At 42.2% G+C, this 20,095-nt stretch overlaps 1 protein-coding gene across 2 annotated transcripts in view; it reads right to left on the bottom strand.

The window, feature by feature from the left end:
* PTPN1 (protein tyrosine phosphatase non-receptor type 1) overlaps nt 1–19,872 on the bottom strand; it is a 78,132-nt gene extending 58,260 nt beyond the window's left edge. For both annotated transcript variants that reach the window (XM_002747667.6, XM_035298916.3), the window contains exon 1: nt 19,643–19,872. In XM_002747667.6, coding sequence (XP_002747713.1) covers nt 19,643–19,705 — 63 coding nt within the window. In that variant the 5' untranslated portion in view covers nt 19,706–19,872. The remainder of the gene's footprint in view (nt 1–19,642) is intronic.
* Between the last annotated feature and the right edge of the window lie 223 nt (nt 19,873–20,095).

The following is a 20,095-nucleotide window of genomic DNA, read 5'->3' as shown; positions in this document are numbered from 1 at the left end:
ATTTCATATCCTGCCAATTTAAGCTTTACATTTGAAGGAAAAATAAAATCTTTTAGGAACAAGCAAGTACTCAGAGATTTTATTACCACCAGGCCTGCTTTACAAGAACTTCTAAAAGAAGCATTATACACAGAAAGGAACAACCAGTATGATCCTTTCTAAAAATACACCAAAAAGTAAAGAGCGTTAACATAAAGAAGAATTTTTATCAACAAAAGGACAAAATAGCCAGTTAATATCAAATGGCAGCAACCCTAAAGTTAAATCAACCAAATCTCCCAATCAAAAGATACAGACAAAATCCAATGGTATATCCAAAGATATACATAGACTCAAAATAAAGGGTTGGAAAAAAAAAACGTACCAACCAAATGGAGAGCAAAAATAAATAAATAAAAAGCAGGAGTTGCAATTTTCACATTTGACAAAATAGATTTCAAAGCTATAAGGATACAAGGGTAAAAGGATTAATGTAACAATAAGAGATCTTAACACCCAGATACATAAGACACATAGATTTAGATTCAACGAGACAACAAATTGATAATGATATCCAGGATTTGAACTCAGAGCCAGAACAAATAAACACAATAGAGGTCTCCATTTTAAACACATAAAATATGCATTAACCACTTTAAACACTCAAAATATTGATCGGCCATTATTGAAACCCATTTTAGGAATGAAGTAATATTCCTTTTTCCCTCTTTTTCTTTTTTTCCCCTTCTTTTTCTCTTTTTCCCTAAAAAAAAAAAAAAAAAAAAAAAAATGTTTGGCACATGTTCACTTCATATTTGCATGGCAGGCTTTACTTTTTTGAAAATGTTATGTAGCGCCCTAAAAAAAAAAAAAAAAAAAAGAAATGTACAAAATGTGACTGGAAAGAAGAACAAGCATCAATTAAGTAGAAGGGAGGCTATTCCAGGCAGACGAAACAGCAGTATGCAAGGCTCCACGAGGCACAGACCGCCATGATGTCAGGAACAAAGCGCCTCTGAAGGCTGCCCCAGAGTGCAAGGTGTGTATGTGCACACTCTGAATTCAAGGGCCAATGCTCCTGCCTGAGAGTGAATGAGATGGCTCAAAAAGAACAAAAGACCTAAATGAAAGTGCCAGCTGGGGTAAACCTACAGGAACTCCTCAAGTTGAGGAACAAACAGAGAAGACACCAACAAGTGAGATCTAGGATTAGCTAGATAAGCAGGAGATAGAAAAGGAAAGGAAAAAAGTTATAAAAACAGGGAAGAGGATATTCAATAAGCAAATACAGGTCTACGACACTGAACTGCACTAAAATAAGGATGCAAAATAGACACTGGATTTGCAACAAAGAAGCTGATAGTAATCATTTTGTCAAGAATTATTTCAGGCCAGGCGGTGCCTCCTGCCTGTAAACCCAGCACTTTGGGAGGCTGACGCAGGCTGATTACTTTAGGTCAGCCTGGCCAACATGGTCAACACGCCAGCATGGCCAACAAGCCTGTCCAACGTGGCGAAACCCAGTCTCTACCAAAAATACAAAAAATTAGCCGGGCATGGTAGCACACCCGTAGTCCCAGCTACTCAGGAGGTTGAAGCAGGAAAATCCCTTGAAGCTGGGAGGTAGAGGTTGCAGTGAGCAGAGACTGCACCACTGCACTCCAGCATGGGCGACAGAGCGAGACTCTGGCTGGGGAAGAAAAAAAAAAAACGATTTCAGTGGCTTAGTAGTGTAGAGCCTCACTTCCCTGGAATATGAACACACAGAGTGACTGGAAGATAAACAATGGGCACAGTGACCTATTTACTTCAAAAATTTTAACCGGAGAAGGAGAGCATAAAGCAGTGGCCAGAGGGGCAGGCTCTCCTGGCAGAAGCTGAGAATGTTGAACTGGCACACAAGATGGTAATAGGGAGGGCCTGGGATCCATTCCTCAGAGAGTCACCAACCCATTATTGGATGATGTCTTGAACAGGCAAGATGGGAAGGGGTCAGGAGCACAGACTGAAGGTGCCTCAGACAGGAGCAAAGGCTCCTTTCCCCTGGAAGTGAAATGAGGTGTAAAGGAAGGCAGGTAAGCTTTAGATCTGATGGCCAGATGCTGGGGGAGACAGATTTGGGATTGAAGACTGGATTTCCAGTGGCTCGATACTGAGAGGTTTTTTCCAGCAGCACTTAGGAGCCTGGGCACAGGAAGATAAAGGCAGGTGACAAGCCTGCTCCAGAGCTAGAGCTCAGGTAAGAAGATGAACACAGTACAGCTGCGAGGCAGCATCTAAAGTGACTGACCACAGTCTCAGCAGCATGAGGGAAGTGAGGAGGCTGCAGTGGAAGGAGGGAAGAAACAGCTGGAAATGTGAATGAAAGAGAAAACCCAAAGGGGAGAAAGTAACCGAGCAAGGGAATGTGGAAGCACAGAGGCTGTAACTAGAGAGAAGGTCTGAGCTTAAAAACAGGTCAAAGGTAGAGACTATCTCAATGGCCAGGGAGGGAAATGGCTAGAAGGAAGAGCGGAACAGGAAGTTCCCTGGGACATGAGGTGATAGTGCTGGGTGGACTGCCCAAATGCACACTGACATGGCTTGGGGGTGACAGAAGCCTTGAAATGGAAAGACAGGTTGTGAGCCAGGTAAACTCAGGGGATAGGGAGTACTGCAAGGGGCCCATTTAAACTACAAATAGGCTGGGCGTGGTGGCTCACACCAGGCAATCCCAGCACTTTGGGAGTCTGAGGTGGGAGGATCACTCTAGCTTAGGAGTTCAAGACCAGTCTGGACAAAATAGTAAGATGTTGTATCCCACACAAAAAAAATCATTAAAAATTAAATTAAATTAAATACAACAGAAGGCAAGCCATTAAGCAATTCCCCAATATAGCAATTTATTAAAAAAGCTTAAGTCCTAAGATACATTCACGCCTATAAATACATAGTGAAAGAGTCCACACACACTCTCTCTCTCTCTCTCTCTCTCTCTCTCTCTCTCTCTCTCTCTCTCTCTCTCTCTCTCTGTGCTCCCCTGCACCCTCCAGGCATTTTCACTCTCCTCAGCAAATAAGACGACGAAGCATAATCAGCCAACTGGGGTCTTCTCCAGAGTTTGGACTTCTATCCAGGATGCCTTTTTAATCAACTCATTATTATTAATCTGCTTCAAAAAGCTGCCTCCCCCTGTGATAGTGTGGCCGTATACTGGCTATACTTCAGTGATTGTGTCAAGAAGCTTAGGAACTATGGTTCTTTTACCCCATACATCTACTTCTGCCACATATATACTCCACTCAGTGACACATAAATGACTCCAAAAGAAAACTAGGAGGAAAAAAAAAAAATCTCCTCACCATTCAAAAAACAGTCAAAGTACCTTTTTATTCTCCTTTGTCATCTATTTTTAAGGAAAACCTTTCCCCTTTCAGACATTTAAATGATTTGTAGTCAACAACTATTTAAAAAAAAAAATCCAGGACTACTTCTATATATAATCTTCATAGCTAGAATTAGAAATAGGAAAAAAGGACAGATGCTTTCACAACTTGAATGGTTTATAGATTGCCAGTTCTGCTATCTGGCATATATGGCATAGACACTGCTTCTATATGGCAAGGGAAGAATTTAATAAATGTGTGAATGGAAGATGGGGAGCAATCAGTAAATCATTCAGAATTCCTCAAAATATTTTTGTGTTTAAATTTAAATAAACAAGCTGGGCACGGTGGCATGTGTCTGTAATCCCAGCACTTTGGGACGCCTAGGCGGGTGGATCACCTGAGGTCAGGAGTTCGAAACCAGCCTGGCCAACGTGGTGAAATCCTGTTTCTACTAAAAATACCAAAAATTAGGCAGGCATAGTGGCAGGTGCCTGTAATTTCAGCTACTCAGGAGGTTGAGACAGGAGAATCGCTAGAACCTGGAAGGCGGAAGTTGCAGTGAGCCAAGATCATGCTACTGCACCCAGCCTGGACAACAAGAGTAAAACTCCATCTCAAAAATAAACAAACAAATAAATAAATTTAAGTAATCAGAAATTTCAGAATCTGTAATCACATCTGAAGTGTTACAATGCCTAAAAATTCAGTCTCATCACTTAGCCATTTAAAAGTAAGATAATTATCAACACACTTAAGTTTTCTTAATAAGGTACTTGAAAGAATCACTCAAAGCTATCTGTGTACTGAGAATTGCTAATAAGACTACCTAGGTTGACACAGTGGCTGACACCTGTAATCCCAGTGCTTTGGGAGTCCAGGGTGGGCGGATCATGAGGTCAGGAGTTTGAGACCAGCCTGGCCAACATGGCGAAACCCCATCTCTACTAAAAATACAAAAATTAGCTGGGTGCAGTGGGAGATGCCTGTAATCCCAGCTACTCAGGAGGCTATGGCAGGGAGAATCGCTTGAACTCGCAAGGCGGAGGTTGCAGTGAGCTGAGATTGCACCACAGTATTCCAGCCTGGGTTGACAAAGCGAGACTCCGTCTCAAAAACAAACAAACAAACAAACAAACAAACAAAGGAAGACCACATAATGATAATGGGATAAACCAGCCAACATCATTGAAAATATCCCTTAAAATTCACAACAACTAAATTAGACCTTTATTCTCATAGTGTCAGCTGACAATCAGTGGGCTAGGCACATACTGTCAATGTATTCCTAGTGCGAAGGCTAACATTTGAAGATTCCTTTAAATAATCTTTACATATTAAAATATAATTCTGTTTTTTGTACAAATCAAAGATTATCTGCATACATACTTGGATAAAGTTATCACTTCACTTCAATGAATACTATACTGCTTGCTTACTAATTACAGTGCACTGTTGTTGGTGTTCTAGGGCTACAACATTTATTATGAAACAAATACCATCTTCCTGGAGAAGACACCTACACAGTCACCTACACTATCTGGCAGCATGAGCTCAAGGCCATGATGGAATAACCTCCACTAGGCTACCCTTCTGGAAGCATTTAGAGGCCATATGGCAGTCAAGGTTAAAAGTAATGGCAGAGGAAATATAAAAAGGAAGAGAGGAAAATACATACAATAAGAGAGTAACACATATGCATTGTGTGAGGGGGTAGGGAAGAAGTGTTAAGACCAAAGAGGAAGGAAGTGAAATATGACCTCATGCTTTCGAGCCTAGGTGACACTTAACATGAACAGAAACAGGCAAGAAGTCAATCCCAGATAAGGGAGGGACTCAGAGAACATACAAGCTCACTCTGCATTGCCTTTCAGAACTCCACTTAGATGTTACCTTTATACACTATCCTTTATTTGTTTCACCTGCTCCCAATCCCAATTACATACCTCTTCCTGAGCATCCCCATAGCACCTGGGGCCTAGGCCTAAAAGAGCTCATCACTGTGAGCCAGGGTTATCTTTATTCAGCCACTTTGTCTGCTGGACTACTGAACTTCCTCGGGGCACGGACCAAGTTTGTGTTCCTCACCCACGTAACCCCACTGCCCAGCATGGAGCCTGGTACCTAGTAGCTGCTCATGTATTATTTGTTGAATGACTCAGTCAATAAGATGCTGGCTGCAAGGAGCTTACAATCTAGACAAGAAAAGCAAATGAAAGATGAACAAAAAGCTTCACAGAGAAATTGGTCCTTAATTGTTGGTTTTAATTTCACATACACATATCAAGCAGCCATGCTGTCATGTCATATGATCCAGGAGTGCTAAAATACTGAGCTGGTTTTGTCCTTTTGGGAAGCGTTCTCTGAAGCTTCTGAGCATTCTCTGAATGCTCTACATTTAAACACCCCACCACCTACCAGATACTTCCCCAAACGTCCTCTATCAACATGTTCACAACCCAATCACCATCTTCTTTGCACACCTGTTCGTTTTCCTGTGTTCCCACCTCGGTGAGGGGCTCCATCTACTAATCTGGAACATTCCTCCCATTTCTTCTTCTCCTCCTCCCCCCACATTGAATAAATCACCAAATCCTCCTGATTTAAGACAGTAAGGCATAGAGATTAAAAATGCAAATACCTGGCCGAGTGTGGTGGCTCACCTGAGGTCAGGAGTTCGAGACCAGCCTGGCCCACAGTGAAACCCCATCTCTACTTAAAAAAAAAAAAAAAAAAAAGCCAGGTATGGTGGTGGGTGCCTGTAATCCCAGTTACTTGGGAGGCTGAGGCAGGAGAATCGTTTGAACCTGGGAAGCAGAAGTTGCAGTGAGCCGATATCGCACCAATGCACTCCAGCCTGGGCAACAACAGTGAAACTCCATCTCAATTAATAAAAAAAAAAAAAAAAAAGCCCAAACAAACAAAAACCAAAAACCAAATACCTTTCCCTTTGGAGAAAGGTACAAAACCTATGACAAAGACCTTGACTGTGCTATAATGGTAAAGCATCATCCTTATCTATTGCTTGTTCTAATTCGCCATACACAACATAACTCTATAGAACAACAGGTGTTCAAGAAGGATCAAAGAAAAGGCATATCCTACAACATAATATGCACTTTTGTGGCTAAAAGGGAGAGACCTTTAACAAGATACATTCCTCCCTGCAACCTATATATTTATTTTCTTTTATTGTGGCTATGAGGATAAGGTAGAAAAATCATCTAGTCATGAATTTGGACACATGACAAATGGTATCACTCCTGACCAAGTCGTAAAGCAAGTCAGTAAAACCTTACTTCATAGCCATCTCAGTACAAGCATATTTGGGCAAGTCATTCTTTATCAGCTCCCATTAGGCCCACCCAATTTAACTTAAAGTTGGTCATCAAAAACAGTTCCTGGAAACAACTGAACATGGGACAAAAATACAGCCACACTCAGTGGCCTGAGGTAGGAAAAAATGGTGGTAGCTTCTGACTTCCTCAAAATAGCAGAAGGGGGCTGAGGGGAGAGAGAAAAGAGGAAGGGCAAGAAGCAGCACCTGGCCAATGATTTTACCCTGCATTTTAATGTCAAGGGTACTCCCTCAGGCCACCAACCCTTTAGCCCTTTGCGTCCACTTTATCTAATGATAATACACCAAATACCTACAAGGCCAAGCATCATATAACATTAACAACAAGCTTGAAGAGAAAACTCAGCTTGGGTAAAGGGTTGCAAACTCAAGGGCTAAGTAACATACACCAACAAGGGCAGTGTGACCCACTGTGGGAGACTGTAGTAAACTCTGGAACGCACATGTGTCCATCTAAAAGGAGTCGTGTCCCCCAGCCCAGCAGACCACTGCCAATGTAAGCTCAGACAGTATGATTTTCAGACTTTCCAAGAAAGGACAGAATCCAGAGTTGCATGTCATTTCTCCTGATTCACTTATAAACAATGGCACAAATTAAACTCTTTTTTAAAAAACATTGTGCAGACCAAGCAAAATATGACTGTGGGTAGCCCATTTGTGACATCTAGGTAAGAGGTTAGAAAACTAGGCAAAGGCCAAAAACTACAAACTCTCTCCTCCTATGTCCTAATAAATCAGGGAGGATTAGCACAATCCCTTGTTTCTCTTCACAGCCATATACTTGGAAGCTGAAGCAATGACCACACTGCCATAGTGCCACTGTGAAGCTGGATCCAGGACACAGGAGAAAGCACTGAGGGGCTGAGACCCCACTGTCTTCCTGAAACATATCCTGCTCCTATAGACCAATTGATAGTATATGATAAATAGTGCTGCATGTAAAGGACTTTGCACAGTGCCTGAGGCACAACACAGAATTCAGTAAATGGTAGCTATTAGAGGGTTTTAACCTGAATAAGGGCAGGACATGGAGCAGACTGTGTTTCTCTCTCAAATGGAAGATTTTTTAGTCCAATTACAAAAATCCAACATTCCTCTTTAGACAAAAGAAGAATTTGAAAAGGAACTGCATTCATCCATGTGGCATTCAAGAATTTTAAAATATAATGTGATTTATGCCCCCACAGGCATTTTATTATTTTTAAGGAAATCCATGGGTTTTTAAAGTTTTAATTTGAGTTAATACGAAATTTTAAAGTTCTGTCCCACTTTTAGATTGGGGGATCAGGAACAGCCAAATAATGCTACCAAATCCAGCATGAGTAGGGCATGAAGCCCCAGTTTTTCCAGAAAGATCATCCCGCCCTCTGGTCTCCTGGTATAACCATGAATTTGTAGAAAGTTAGACTGGGGTCATGCTATATGGCTGTCTAGTCTAATGACTACATTTTACAGATTCTGTATTGTAACTCCTCGAAGTCCCACAGTCAAAGGCAGAGTCAGAACCCAATCCCGGTTTCCTGAGTTTTCTTCCACGACCTCACATGTCCCCTCCTGTGAGCATATATGTTCAGGGTGGCTGCTTCAGGGGAACAAGGCACCTTGAGACTAAAGCTTTGAAACACAACTGTTCTGTATGAAACTAACCAGTACTGGAGGCAGATACAAGCCCCTACCCTTAGGAGCAAAAGGCTCTACCAACCAAGGGCACAGGCTGGGGAAGGTTTCCTATACACAGCCCAGCAGTCTTGCTTCAATACATTGCAGGCATGGTCCTAATCTTTTAAAAATCCTTTAATATCAACTATGCCTTCTTAACCACTGGCTTGGAAGAAGAATTCCATACCTCTATGAAAGAATATAATTTACTTTCTGGAAAAGTAGAAGTGTCACTAAGCAAAGAATCAATGATTTTTTTTTTCTTTTTTTGAGATGCAGTTTCACTCCTATCACCCAGGCTGGAGTACAGTGGAGTGATAGTTGCACTGCAACCTCTGCCTCCCAGATTCAAGCAATTCTCCTGCCTCAGCCTCCCAAGTAGCTGGGATTACAGGTGTACGCCACCACGCTCGGCTAATTTTGTATTTTTCGTAGAGATGGGGTTTCACCATGTTAGTCAAGCTGGTCTCGAACTCCCAAACTCAAGTGATCCACCCACCTTGGCCTCCCAAAGTGCTGGGATTACAGCCTACGTCACCACGCCCAGCTGGAATCAATGATTTTTAAATAATGTTACTATGCTTCAAACTGTCCAACTTCCAAAGTACTGAGAAAATATTTTTTGAAATATAGCCAAGTATAGAATATAAACTGTGTCCTACATTCAAAAGTTGTCTTTCTAGAAAGCATGTTTTAATGGCAAAGGATACAAAGCAAGCTGTAAAAGAGACTAAAATTAGCTCAAACCACAAATAACCTAACATACTTATCACTTCCTTATGATCAACCTACAAAAATCGAACTTTAAAGGCACTTAGAAAAAACTAAAGGTGGGAGGCCAACTGCATCCTTTAACTTCAGCTATACCCTTTCTTCTTTCTAACATAGATCCTGGCATGTAAACATTGCCAAACGATGACATTGTATTAATGTGAAGGCAAGCACCAGGGAAACTACAGGAGCTCGGTTTTGCCCTCTAACTAAAACAGCATGTACCGTGCAGTTCTTAAGTGGTTAAAAGGGTAACTACCTCCTCAAACTGAAGATGGGAAATGAAGATGAAGGGCCACACCCATCTCCAGCTGCATTTCACAGACAGCTAAGGACACACCACACTCCCACTTCAAACCAAAGTAATCCTCCATCTTCTAAAGCCATCTATTTCCTACTTGCAAAAGCAACATCTTCCAAGTCATTGGGAAACCCAAAGTTTGTCACCATCCGAGTAGTGGAACAAGTTGCAACATGAGGCTTCGTTGACAAATATGTATTCATGGGGAAAAAAATGCACTGGGTTTGTAAAACTACAACTATTCTCTCTCTGAGTGATAATTATGTTTGGTAAATTTTCTTATAAGTTTTTGGAGAAAATTCAAGCTCATAAAAGATGAAAACGAGTGGTTAAGGATGAGTATAGAACCTACCACTGTGCACTCTCCAATACTGTTACTCAAACTTTCAAAAAGTTATTTTCATTAGCAGGTAGAGAAACAGGGGAAAGTAGCAGACCTGGGTAGCTATTTGTGATGTCAACAGAGCAAAGAAAATACTGATAATGGCACTAACATTCCTACAATTTATTCAAGAAAAACCATCAGTAAGACATGAAGGAACATTTAGAAATGCTCAGAAATGATACCATGACAGGTACATAAAGGACCCATTAAAACCTAACATTCTAGGGATGTGGATTGTCAAGGAATGTTCAAGAGCGACCCTTAGGTGTGGCTAAACCAGCTTGTATGCTGGGGACTGCTCCAAAAATTTGGTTTTGTGCTTGTAGAAACCTGATGCAACTTCCTGATCTTGGCCCCATTCTGCCTCACCCCACCTTAAAGGATGATCCTTAACACTCCGGCAACAGGGAGGTGGCATATAGGTAATGAACAATAATGGTAATAATGCTCTTAATTCAAAAGTGCTGCCAAGATACAGTTCAGATCAGGTTAAAAACAACAAAGCAAAACAATGACAACAAAAAAACAAAAAACAATATATTCCCTCCCTACCCCCATCCCCAAAAAACTCACTGGGTACCTTCTTAGAGGCCTCTTTTCTCTGTGTAAAAGTTAGCCACACAAATATTTATGACTCAGTGAAGGCATATTTTCCCTTTATCCTTACAGAAGCAAACTAAGCCCTATTTGAAAAGTGAAACAGTAGTTCAAAGTGACAAATCAAGGTGAGTTAAAGCTCATTTACCATGTTATGCTAAACGCAGTTTGCTTATTTGTTCTCTTGAGTGAAGTTTTATTCAGAAGTGGCTTCGTCTTAGACAGTTTTAAGTAACCTATGTTCTTAAGAGAATTCTATCTGGAATAATTACTGGATGTTCACTTTCCTGTAAGCAATTTGCAATAGTGTGCAATCCTGTAACCAGTGCCCATCTGAATAAAAATTAGCTAAGCTGTTTCCTGTCATTTGACGTGGTGACTTTTAAGTAAGATTCTGCAAAAGGAAGAGACATGCCAATAAAAGATACATTAAGAAAGGAAAAAAGTCAGGAGAAAAATGTTTCTTAACAGAGATAAGGGAAGAGTTTTCCTTTTCTAATCACTAAGAAATTTTTAAGCATTATTTTGGAAACCTAGTTTTGCTATGCTCATCTTATCTCTGCAAGTGATGTTTCTCACCCACAAAAGCCACAGACATAGCCGAGGCTTCTCCTTCTTCATCTGTAAAAGTAAAACATACCTCAGTCTCTAGGAAGAAACAACTGAAAAGTAAAGCGAGGGAGACAGAGACTCAAGTCTACTTGGGACCCAAAGCTTTACTTCAACAAGTGGTTAGTCCTCAAAAAGGGCATAGAATTTTCGAGCACAGTACTAGATTCATAGTAGTAAAGAATATGTTTATCTCCCAGAGAAAATGCAGACCTTAAGTGTCCCTTTGTCATGTTTACTCTAAGTCTATATTATAGAGCAGACTTCTTGGAGCACTAATTCTATCTAATTACTGTAGGCCATCCATAAAACCTTACTGCCTTGGTAAAATCACAAGCATTCAGTAAATCAAATCATGTCAAAATTTTTCTCTTAAAAAAAGGACAGGGCTGCGCACAGTGGCTCACGCCTGTAATCCCAGCATTTTGGGAGCCTGAGGCAGGCAGATGGCTTAGGCCTGGGAGTTGAAGACCAGCCTGGGTACCACAGCGAAATCCCATCTCTACTCCAAAAAAATCATAAAAATTAGCTGGGCATGATGGCACATGTCTGTTGTCTCAGCTACTTGGGATTCTGAGGTTGGCGGATCACTTGAGCCCAGAAGGTGAAGGTGCCACTGCACTCCAGCTTCGACGACAGAGCAAGACCCTATCTCCAAAAAAAAAGTTATTAAAAAAATAAACTTTTGGCCAGGCATGGTGGCTCACGCCTGTAATCTCATCACTTTGGGAGACCAAGGCAGGTAGATTACAAGGTCAGGAGTTTGAGACCAGCCTGGCCAACATGGTGAAACCCCATCTCTACTAAAAATACAAAAATTAGCTGGGCATGGTGGTGCACGCCTGTAATCCCAGTTACTCAAGAGGCTAAAGCAGGAGAATCACTTAAAACTCAGGAGGTAGAAGCTGCAGTGAGCCAAGATCACGCTACTGTACTCCAGCCTCGGTGACAGAACAAAACTCCATCTCAAAAAAAAAAACTTTTAAAAGGACTAAAAATCGCTGATAAGTAGTTGGTATTATCTGTAGCATGACTTGTACCAAAGCCCAGAGATCAATAGATTTGATGGCTACAGTTTACTTTGGCTCTTTCAGGGCAGGAGGGAATCTTCTGTGTGAAAAGGCCTTATTTCCAGTTTTCAATCAAAATGTACACACTGTCAGGAAGATACTGATGATCATGTCAAGCTGCTTTGAAAAAGGAGAGGGTGGCTGGGTGTGGTGGCTTACAGTTGTAATCTCAGCACTTTGGGAGGCTGAGGTGGGTGGATCACCTGAGGTCGGGAGTTTGAGACTAGCCTGGCCAACATGGTGAAACCCCATCTCTTTAAAAAAAAAAAAAAAAAAAAGAAAGAGCCGGGCGCGGTGGCTCAAGCCTGTAATCCCAGCACTTTGGGAGGCCGAGGTGGGTGGACCACGATGTCAAGAGATCGAGACCATCCTGGTCAACATGGTGAAACCCCGTCTCTACTAAAAATACAAAAAATTAGCTGGGCGTGGTGGCGTGTGCCTGTAATCCCAGCTACTCGGGAGGCTGAGGCAGGAGAATTGCCTGAACCCAGGAGGCGGAGGTTGCGGCGAGCCAAGATTGCGCCATTGCACTCCAGCCTAGGTAACGAGAGCGAAACTCCGTCTCAAAAAAAAAAAAGAAAGAAAAAGAAAAAGGAGAGGGCAGTAGCTAGTAAACTCTGAAGGCCATTTCTACACAAAGTAAAGTATTAGTTCTAAAATGCTGGAGACTTAGGTACTTTCTTCTCAAATATGGCATATGTGTAAACTGTCATATTATTCAAATGAAACTTAGACCAGATGTAGGTTTCTTCCTAAAATTACAACATAAAGGGCAGTTATTCTTTGTGTACCTAGTTAGGGTTGAATCTTTTGTAAATTCTCAAGAATCAGTTCCTCTATCTTTTACAGGAAAAGCCACCCCGTTGCTACTTGAGAGAAAAACTGCAAAAGCATAGCGTATGTGTCAGGGCTACTCATTTTCCCACATTACTAAGTCAAATGAATTCTATTTACCAAAAACGTTTAATGCCTCTTGGGAAAAAACACCCCATCTTTTGAGCCGTTAACTACACTCACAAACCTCCTATAAACTTTTGAGCCTAATTGTACCCACCCACACCTTAGAAAACTGAGTAACCGCTATAGTTTTTACAAGGATTATTCAGGAACATTAAATTCTCTTTGTGAGTACACTAAGAATTTTTATTACTTGACCTGAACTTAGGATCATTTTTACCAAGGAAGAAACCAAAACCCAAAGAAAGTAAGAGCCCCCTCAGCACTGTTAGTATGACAGCTGAGACTACAACTATACCCAGACACAGAAGACACCAGGAAAAGCAAAACATGAAACTACTCTCTAGGCCTAAGGGTGGTCAAAGGCCAAAAAATGTCATCACCCTTTATAGTTTGAAAATAAATTCAGACTTGTTAATGGTGATTACTTTATAGAGAACTATATTTTATATCCCAAAATCAAAAACATATTTTATGAACCAACCACATGCAAAGGCCCTCTAGAAGGTTTGTGAGAACCAGTCAGGAGTGAAGAGGGCAGAGGAATTCCACAATTCTGAGAGACAAACATATCACCTCCGAGTTGCCTATAAGGTTCACCCTAGGTCAAGTACAAATTAGTTGTTACATTTAAAGCTTCTGTGAAACAAATCAGTGGGGTATCAGCTTCTACTGGATAAGAATGCCAGCCTTTCTTCCAAAGCCACTAGAGCAGGCAATACTAAATTACCTCATAAGGCTGACTCAAAATGTGGCAGGGCTTTCTCCCAGAGTGACATCTGCTATTGGTACTAATGTGGGCTAATCTATTCGCTTCTATCATTGCCCCCCTAGAATGGGAGCCAGGAAGCATGTTTTGCACCTCTTTACACCATCAGACTAGCAAAGTCCTGACAATTCAATCCCAACACTTGTTAGGTATCTACTCTATGCCAGGAGCAGAGGACTCCAAGATGAATGAGAAAGATAGAACAGGTGGTCTCAGAAAGCTTGGGCTCCATTAGAGATAAACTTGGATATAAAGTAGGAGCTAGAGCCAGGCACAGTAGTTCACACCTGTAATCCCAGCACTTTGGGAGGCCAAGGATGACTGCTTGAGCCCAGGAGTTTGAGACCAACCTGGGCAATACAGCGAGACCTCGACTTTATAAAAATAAAAATTTTTTTAAAGACACAGCTGCATTGACAGCAGGGCTTTAGAAGAGATATGCCAGCTTGTATGAAAACACACAGGTGACGGAGCTAAACTCTGGTGCTAGGAAGCACACATTTGAGCTGGAAGGTATAAGCTAGATTGAATGGGAGAGGCATCCTGAACCAAGTGCTAAGCAATGGTATAGAGGAACAAAGGGTGAGGATGAGTTTGGAGAACGCTGCCGTTTCTGGTGTAGCTAGAATGGAAGCCACATGGGAGGGAAGGACCGGAAGCTGGATGCCGTGGTAAGGAGGAGTTTGAACTTTACAAGTTCAAGTTACGGAAGCATAAGAAATAGGTACACAGAGGGGTGATGGATTCAAATCTAGTTTTAGAACAATTAATTACTCTAGTGATGATCTGAAGAATATACCAGTGGAGGAGAGGGGAATGTGGCGTGACTGTTGAGGGGCCATATTAATGGGTAACCAGTTCCACTCCTTTCTGCAGTGTGAAACTAGAAACCACTGCAGGCTCATAAGCAACATCTGAGAACCTAGACTTCTTAGTGTGGTGGGAAGGATACCATAGTGACCAACCAATGAAATGTGGCAGAGGGGATCACCCACTACTCCAAAGTCCCCAGCCCTTCTGGATACACAAAACGTGCACACGGAATGACTGGTGCCAAACTACATCATCTGGTAACAATGACCCTGCTAGAATTCCAATTTTCCTGAACATGGGCAGCATAAAGGAACATGCCCAGCCTAAGCCTATTTGCCAGTATTACCTGTTACCAGAAACAAATTAGCATAAACACTGTAGGGAGGGATGCCAAATTGTGCAAAATATATATAGGCTCAGGCAGGCCTCAGAAAAAGTACCTGCAAGCCAGGCACGGTTGCTCACGCCTGCAATCCCAACTGCAGGAGGCCAAGGTGGGAGGATCGCTTCAAGCCAGAAGTTCAAGACCCACCTGGTCAACACAGTGAAACCCCATCTCTATTTGAAAAAAAAAGAAAGAAAAAGCACTGCAAGGAACAAAAATTGCCAAAAGGATTCTGTAATCTAGAAGATCAGAAGACGGTTTTCTTTAACAAAGAGAAAAGGGAAAGAAAACGTAAGAAAAGGTCGTAATTTCAGTAGCTAAGTAAAAAAAACCTCCATAGGAAATTTCTTATTTGTTTCTACCGTGAAATTCAGTATATATTCAGTTACATTATTCAATACCAGGTATTTTAGGTTTTGAGGAGCTATTCATGATAAAATGCAAAATGTAGGAGGAGCAACAGCAGATAAGCTGCAGCTAAGAAAAAGCGGCATTACCATTATCCCCCAGCTGACTTTTTGGAACCATCTGGTGTGGTTTACTCACTTCCAAAAACACCAAAGTATTCCTATAAATATGCCAGTGATGTCAAATAACAATAGCAAAAAGTTCTTCCCTCCACTATTTCTACTTTTGCTCCCAGTTAATTTAATATCAGCCTAGACAATTACAAAGGTATTTGCACCATTTCCAAAGTACTGATCAGACGCCTAAATTTAGTTCACTCAAACCAGGGCTAAATGAGAACATTTAGATCTAATGGGTCACTGAAGATGACTAGAACTTCCCAATCTCTCCACGTCATTTCCGTTAGTCTTTTTTTTAAGTGAAGTGAGTCATAGTGTATAGATATTTCTCTTCTGAATAAGGGTTTTTTTTTCCTCTAAAGAAAATGATATTTAAATAAACGTTATTGGCAAGTCTTAATATTCTTCTTGTTGGAATATAACATAAGCTGTCCATCAGTAAGGAATTTTAGTAAACCATTGTTACATGGTTTTAACCTAGTCAGGGATTAGATTATATTTCATAAGAAAAACAGCTAAAAGGCCAGGCGCGGTGGCTCAAGCCTGTAATCCCAGCACTTTGGGAGGCCGAGGCGGGTGGATCACGAGGTCAAGAGATCGAGACCATCCTGGTCAACATGGTGAAACCCCGTCTCTACTAAAAACACAAAAAATTAGCTGGGCATGGTGGCTCGTGCCTGTAATCCCAGCTACTCAGGAGGCTGAGGCGGGAGAATTGCCTGAACCCAGGAGGTGGAGGTTGCGGTGAGCCGAGATCGCGCCATTGCATTCCAGCCTGGGTAACAAGAGCGAAACTCCGTCTCAAAAATAAATAAATAAAAAAGAAAAACAGCTATAAAAACAAACGTCAATTGGAAGCGTGGCCCATTTTACAAAGCCTGCCTCTAACATGGAATAAATCTTGCCTTCATTTCACAAGCCACTATTGCAGTCTCCTTTATCTGAAACAATCAAATCATTCAAACTGAGATATAATGAATGGTGTCAGAGAATCAAAGAATTTAAAGAGAAAACAAGCAAAACACCTGACCCAGCCCCTCTTAAACTACAGATGTAGGCAGCACATGAGCTATTCTTTTCATTCACTCAACCCTCTCCTCTCTCCTCTCATTCCAGCTCCATAAAACCAATCTCTTTCCTCACCTGGGCTCACTCTCCTTTTAGACAGCTAAGCCAAATCAAACAACTGGATGATTTTAAAGTGTTTAAATGCTAGAAAACAATCTTTAAAGCTATCTATATACACTATCAAAGCTGACTTTTTATAGACCTAAATGCTTATTAGCATCTATGCTATTTATTAGCATTAAAGATTAAAAATACAGTTATGCTCACTTTATCAAACTGAACTGGCATAGAATCTCTGCCTGAAAAATTTGTTTTCTAAACTGCCATATTCCTCGGCATTCCAAAGTCCTCCTGACTGTTTTTTCTTTTCCCAATAGTTTTGAGTTTTTACATCTTTTTGTTTTAATTAGAAAATAAGAGTAACTGACCTGTTTACCAAGTTGTAAGCAAAAATTACATTGCTTCTCTAATCACAATAGGCTAGGCAAGCTCAAACTATGTCTTTGTATAAGGCTGCCCTCATTTTGACATGTAATATTAATTTTTTTAAACTTTCATTTTCTGCCAATTGTAAATACATTTCATTGAATCTCTGAAAAATAATGGTTTTGGTAAAATGATACATACCTTGGAAAACTAGCCACTTTAGACTCAAGGTCATTTGAATGGTTTTAGAAAATGCTACAGTTGTATGACAAAGAGCTAGCTTTACACTTAAAAAGAGAAAAGCAGCCAGGCGCAGTGGCTCACGCCTGTAATCCCAGCACTTTGGGAGGCGAGACAGGCGGATCACTAGGTCAGGAGTTCAACACCAGCCATGACCAACATGGTGAAACCCCCGTCTCTTAAAAAAAGAGAGAAAAGCTTCTGCTTTCAAGATTTTAGAGAAGAAAAATATCCATACAGTGGAGGTGAGAAAAGCCCACCATGACAATTTTCTAAGACCAAAAGAAACTACCTCCAGAAATGTGGCAATCCATTAAGAAGCAGGAAAATCTCAACACCTTGACTACCTTGTGCGGTTTGTGGCAAAAAAACCTTAAGAACAACGAAGGAACTTAACTGAAAACTGACACACTCTATAATAGTTGCATGCTTAACAGTTTTAACAATGCTTGGGTGACAGGTCAGGCCACCCTGGCTTAAAACTGTAAGAAACAGATGGGGCAGAGTGGCTCACGCCTGTAATACCAGAACTTTGGGAGGCTGAGGCGGGTGGATCATGAGGTGAGGAGTTCAAGACCAGCTTGGCCAATATGGTTGAAACCCCCATCTCTACTAAGAATACAAAAATTAGCCAAACATGAGCATGGTGGAGAAAAGATTTCTCCACAATGCTTCCACTTGTGATGGGGTACACCATAATCAATTCCAACACTTCAGATCAAGAATTTTCATGTAAAGCCCCATAAGACTCAACTGCATTAAACTGATGCAGAAAATCTGTCTACACATTCTCAGTTACTTGCAGAATTCATTCAACTAATTCAGAGACCAGATATGATATACAAGTTTTATATACTGATAATATGTATTAGTATATAGATTACAGTAGTTAGAAATATTAGTCTAGTGGAAACTAATATACACACTACAGTCTAAATAAAAAGAATCCCATCAAATAAGCTTGATGTAAATTCACATGAAAATCAAGGCTGCCAAAAAAAGGCATTTGTTAGTCAAGCATACCAAAGAACTGCTTAAAGCTTTTTTCCTTTTTAAGTGGTGCTCGAAACAGCTGATAGATCTCACAATTTGCCTTTTGAGCCTATAAGCTGAAAACAGAATAAAAGGCCTTCTCCCTTTATACAAGTAACAAAATCTCTCTATTCTGTACATTGCTTAATTTAAGATACTGTGCAAGTGTGGTTTTAATCTTCACAGCCCCCGCAATGACATTTAATTGGGAGCACGTATTTTCTTCGGAGGATTTAGCTGCTTATGAAAGGAAAATCTCTTTGTGTTTTTAACTATTTGTTTTATAGATATACGAGAAACCCTACTTTCCTAACTTTTTAACACACATAGAGATGAAGACTCCTAAGACAAGGTCATCTCAGCCATGACCAAAGACTAAGCTGCTGATTGAGGAAAGATGATATTTTAGAGAGGGTTAAAACGCTAACCTTCCTGATTCCCTGCCCGAAAAGATAGTATCATGGCCCCAATGGAGTGGGTACCGCAGGCCTCCTGGCCAGAAGGTTCTGTAGCCCCATATTCTCATGGCTTTCTGCTCCTCCTGGTTCAGCTCACAAAGCAAATGTCTCTGCCTCTGACTGGCCTTCCCTGAGCCCTGTCTCTAAGGCAGCCGGCACCTGTACTGGCTATGCAGTCGCCCCGTTAGGAAGTCGTTCTCTTCACATCACCCGTAACTGAATTCGCTTCTGTGTTTGATTGCCCTATTCGACTCTACGCTTCACTAAGACTACGATCTTGCCTGTACTGTTTAGCAAACACAATCTCCAGTGCCTAAGCGATGCCCAGTACAGAACAGGCTCGCCAACTCCTATCCAATAAATGAATGAACAGAAAGTGAGAAGGGGACTGTCATCCCTGGGACTCAACGCACAATGAGACTAGGAGAAAGGAAACGTGAAGGGGGTGAGTAACCTTTTTCCCCAGGGAGACAAAGGGAGAGAGTCTGAGGTGGTCCAATCCAGAAAAGGAAATAGTGGGGATGCTAAATCACCCCAGGGGACAAAGAGTGGACAGGCAGGGGGCGGGGTCAGGGTGCGAGGGATTCGCGCTTAGAGCACAGACCGGCGGCCCCCCGGCTTGAGAATTCACCAGGGCTGGAGAATAGGAGGGAGGTGGGGGATTGAAGGGGGCTCCAAGGCCACGACGAGAAACAGGCCCACCAGGGGGACAAAGAGAGCGGGAGGCGCAGTGCGTCGCTGTCCCATCGAATCCTTAAGCGGTAGGGGCGAGGCGGAGGCGAGACCCAGAGGGAGTCTGGGGCCTGGGAACCTGAGGGGGATGTTCCCGCGGCCTAAGCGAAGGGCCCGCCACGCTCCGGGGCGCTCCCGCACCTGGTAAATGGCCGCCCAGCTCCCGGACTTGTCGATCTGCTCGAACTCCTTTTCCATCTCCATGACGGGCCAGGGCGGCTGCTGTGCCTCCTTCTCAGCCCACTGTGCTGTCTGCCGCTCCAAGCCGTGTCGCGCTCTTAGCCCCGAGGCCCGCTGCAAGCCCCAACTCCTGCCGCTACCGCCGCCCTAGCCGCCGCTGCTTCTTCATGTCAACCGGCAGCCGGAACTACGCACCGCGCCTGCCAGGGGCTCCGCCCCTGAAGCATAAGGACCAATCAACGATCGAGAATGTCGACAAGCACTTCCGCGGGGAGGAGTCGGGGGAGGTGCTAGGGGAAGTAGCCATAGCACCGCGAGACGTCTAATAGCTCGCGCTCCCTCCTCCCTTCGGGGGGCTCTGGGCTCGGGCGTGGCTCTCGCGGGTTGCCTAGGCGATCCCGGGAGCCCCGCCCA

This window comes from Callithrix jacchus, chromosome 5 (assembly GCF_049354715.1).
Source record: "Callithrix jacchus isolate 240 chromosome 5, calJac240_pri, whole genome shotgun sequence".
NCBI classification, from domain to species: Eukaryota; Metazoa; Chordata; class Mammalia; order Primates; family Cebidae; genus Callithrix; species Callithrix jacchus.
The sequence above is the reverse complement of the archived record's forward strand: the minus strand, read 5'-3'. Positions and strand labels throughout refer to the sequence as shown.